A 3,849-nucleotide genomic window follows, 5' to 3' on the forward strand; every position below is an offset into this window, starting at 1 on the left:
AGTCCACCATATCCAACTTCAGATGATATTTTTAGCTGCTGTGGATCATATACGGATGTGAAGCCTTTCTAGTCATTAATTGCAGAAATCTTTCTTTCAGGCTCACAAATAGATAATTGGGTTCTGTGTTTTGCTGCTTTTAATGTCAATCTCAGTTTCTCTATTGCCAATCGGTGCAGGTGAAGGGATTATAGTTCCAGGCAGATATGTCAGTGCAAATCAATCCATAATTTCTGCTAGTGGAACTTTTGCTCTAGGCTTCTTTAGTGCGGGAAATTCAACTCCAAGGTACTATCTTGGCATTTGGTATAACAAAATTCAGAAGAAATCTGTTGTCTGGGTTGCGAATAGAGAATCCCCTACTGATTCTCTAGGAACTTTCTCACTCGGGGTCGATGGAAATCTAGTGGTTTTGGATGCAGCAGGGAAAACTGTTTGGTCATCTAATGTAAAGATTGCTCATTCAGCTATAAATAGCATGATGGGTGTCCTAATGGATAGTGGAAACTTTTTATTGAGAAGTGGGGAAACCATCCTGTGGCAGAGCTTTGATCATCCGTCGGATACGTTCTTGCCTGGCATGAAAGTTGGCAATAATCGCAAAACTGGTCAAAGAAGGCAGCTTACATCTTGGATAGACGCTGAAGATCCACAACCAGGATTATTCTCTTTCGGCTTGGATACGACGGGACCTCTGCAGTTTTTCATATGGAAGGATCATGTTCCTTATAGCCGAACCAATGTCTACAGCAATTCTATGTCATTAACGAAGTTATCCCGATGGCTACCTTTTGCTTATTACATTACTGTGAAGTTAGAGGGTGATGATATTTATCTTTCTTACAGTATCTCAGATATCTCAGCTATATTAAGGATCACACTAGTCCCTAATGGGCGACTTGAGGCTCTGATATGGGAGGAGAAAAACAGTAAATGGTTTTCTATGTGGCAGTGGCCTAAAGTTTACTGTGATTTCTATGGTCATTGCAGTCCATTTAGTAGCTGTGACAAAAAAGGTTCTCCAGTTTATTGCAAATGTTTGACAGGTTTCCAGCCAAAAGTTCAGCAAGAGTGGCATATGACGAATTGGACCAGTGACACTTGGGTGAGGCAAAAGGCACTAACATGTGACAAGGGTGATGGGTTTTTGAAGATTGAAACTATCAAATTACCAGATCATTCGTATCTAGTGGAAAATATGAGTGCCAATGATTGTGAATCAAGGTGCCTACAAAATTGCTCCTGCACAGCTTATGCACTTGTCAATGCAAGTCAAGGAAACTCAGTTAACTGCCTGAGCTGGTATGGGGACTTGATGGATATTGTACATGACATTGAAGGGCAAATTCTTTACGTTCGTGTTCATGACAGAGAACTTGGTATGATCATATAATTTCAACTAGTTGTAACTTTCTCAACATCTGCATTGAGCCTAATGGATTAGGACTAATTGTCCCCTTTAGTGAATTTCAATAACAACTAATCTACCTTTACTTTTATATGCAGTTGAAAATGATGGAAGTAGTGATAACTTTTCCAGTAGACGCAAGCGCTCTATTATAATTCTAGTAGCGGTAATTTCTTTAGGGGTTCTTACTGTTCTATCTGGCTATTTCACCTGGAGAAAAAGATTTGGAAAACAAGGTGTCTTTCCATACCTTTCTTCATCAAAAAGATAATGATTATTGTTGGCTGTCCTGGTTTACTCTGTAGCTTAACATTAGTTGATACCTGACAGAGATAATTGAAGAGAGTTTTACTGGGACCAGCACCACTATTGGAGGAGAAGCTGGTAATGGTGACACGGAGCTGAACATATTTAGCTTGAACAGAATACAGGCTGCCACAAATGACTTCTCTGAAGATAATAAACTGGGAGAGGGTGGTTTTGGCACTGTTTATAAGGTTTTATTCCACTTTTAGGAAATGCTGCTTCCAACTTTTCAAATTTAGTTGATTTCAGTTACTTTCTCTTTTCAGATGATGTGATTGGTTTTATTGAGCATTTGCTCTGTAGGGAGATTTGGCAATTCAAGAAGTTGCAATAAAAAGGCTTTCTAAGAAATCTGGACAAGGACTAGAAGAGTTCATGAATGAGTCAAAACTTATTTCTAAGCTCCAACACACTAATCTTGTGAGACTCTTAGGTTGCTGTGCTGAAGGGGAGGAGAGAATATTGGTGTACGAATACATGCGGAATCGAAGCCTGGATAAGTTTTTGTTTGGTAAACTTCGTTCTCTCCTTTGAACTCCTAAAATATGTAGCCATCCTTGTCTGAACATCGTCAATAGCTTGAACACTTACATTGCATTACATTAGGTTTGTTCTACCATAATCACATTTTCAGCTAATGATTTCTTCTATCAGATCCTTCTGAAAAGGCAAACCTTAATTGGAGCAAACGTTTTCGAATCATCGAGGGCATTGCTCAAGGTCTCCTTTACCTTCACAAGTACTCTAGATTGAAAGTGATCCACAGGGACCTAAAGGCAAGTAACATATTACTGGATGATGTAATGAATCCTAAGATTTCAGATTTTGGATTGGCAAGGATGTTTGGATCTGACCAAACCGAAGCAGATACCAAACGGGTGGTTGGTACTTAGTAAGTTTAAATACTCCACATAAACTTCTATTGGCATCAACCTGATTCTACTGATATTCTAATTTTCTGCCATTACTAATTCATTTGCACTATTACTTCTGCAGTGGCTACATGTCACCCGAATATGCACAATATGGAAAATTCTCAGAAAAATCAGATGTCTTCAGCTTTGGAGTTTTGCTATTAGAGATTGTGACCGGTAAGAGAAATGCTGAATTTTTTCGCAACGATCTTCCTCAAACCCTTCAAGGATGGGTAAGTTGAAAAAATAAAAGAAAAAAGAAACCTTTCCTTCTGTGTTATCTCCATATAATAGTTGATTACTAGTAAAACAAGACATAATGTATTTAAAATGCTTCTCAGGCATGGGAATTGTGGAATGAAGCTAGAGGACTAGACCTTATCGATCCATCGATAAAGGACTCATTTGAAAGTCCTGACAGAATTTTCAGGTGCATCCATGTAGGGCTTTTGTGTGTTCAGGAATCTCCAGCTGATAGACCTACGATGCCATTAGTGGTTCAGATGTTGAGCAATGACAATGCATCACTTCCTTCTCCAAAAGAACCTGCATTCTCTAGTCTTAGTCGTCAGAGATCTAGCAATTTTGTTGCCTTTCACAACACATCAACTATATATTCTAACAACGAATTGACAATTAGCCTGCCTGAGGCTCGATAAGACTTTCCAGGTTCTTCAGTTCACTTGACATGTATATACATGAAATTCATCAATATTTCAATTATCAAAATTTACTGGCTCATAGTGAGCTTCAAACCACTATCAGAAAATTGGAAAACGCTGACAGGATATTCTTTTGATGTCTAGGAAAACATTTTGTTAGTATCTGACCTGTCAATGGAATTGTCGAAGGAAATATGTTGTTGGCAAGTTTCTCGTCAGGGATTTACATTCCATCAGCATTTCTGCCGACAACTTCCAACTCCGATAGAAATGCGGATGAAATATCCACTCCAAAAAAATAAGTTTGTTCTGCCGCAACCCCATGTCCATCAATGATTTTGTCAACGTTTCATAATTTTTTTAAATTGTTTAGTTGTTATAATTCCAAATTCATCCTAAAATCATAATAACAACAACAAAAATGCAATCACAACAAAAATGCATCTCCATAACAGAAATTTTATAATACAAGTTCCTCCATTCATCTAAATATTTCATACACAAATATTTTTTAAACAAAAAAGTAGAAGTTGAGGGAGAGGAAAGTATCGTGAACTAG

At 38.0% G+C, this 3,849-nt stretch overlaps 1 protein-coding gene across 1 annotated transcript; it reads left to right on the forward strand.

Annotated features, from left to right (window-relative positions):
* LOC18108641 (receptor-like serine/threonine-protein kinase SD1-8) lies at nt 1-3,369 on the forward strand. Its single transcript, XM_006371589.3, has 7 exons — nt 1-1,379; nt 1,507-1,644; nt 1,739-1,905; nt 2,018-2,225; nt 2,369-2,606; nt 2,711-2,861; nt 2,970-3,369. Exons 1-7 carry the CDS (start codon nt 143-145, stop codon nt 3,285-3,287), a joined length of 2,457 nt encoding a protein of 818 aa, XP_006371651.1. The 5' UTR covers nt 1-142; the 3' UTR covers nt 3,288-3,369.
* Nucleotides 3,370-3,849: the final 480 nt, after the last annotated feature.

The sequence above is a fragment of the Populus trichocarpa genome, chromosome 19 (genome assembly GCF_000002775.5).
Source record: "Populus trichocarpa isolate Nisqually-1 chromosome 19, P.trichocarpa_v4.1, whole genome shotgun sequence".
NCBI classification, from domain to species: Eukaryota; Viridiplantae; Streptophyta; class Magnoliopsida; order Malpighiales; family Salicaceae; genus Populus; species Populus trichocarpa.

What these genes read in the sequence shown, in the direction of transcription:
- LOC18108641 (XM_006371589.3), top strand. Translation starts at nt 143, where the DNA reads ATGTCAATCTCAGTTTCTCTATTGCCAATCGGTGCAGGTGAAGGGATT. An exon ending in AAAAAGATTTGGAAAACAAG is followed by an intron (nt 1,645 to 1,738) that starts GTGTCTTTCCAT and finishes GATACCTGACAG; the next exon opens with AGATAATTGAAGAGAGTTTT. An exon ending in CTCAAACCCTTCAAGGATGG is followed by an intron (nt 2,862 to 2,969) that starts GTAAGTTGAAAA and finishes AATGCTTCTCAG; the next exon opens with GCATGGGAATTGTGGAATGA.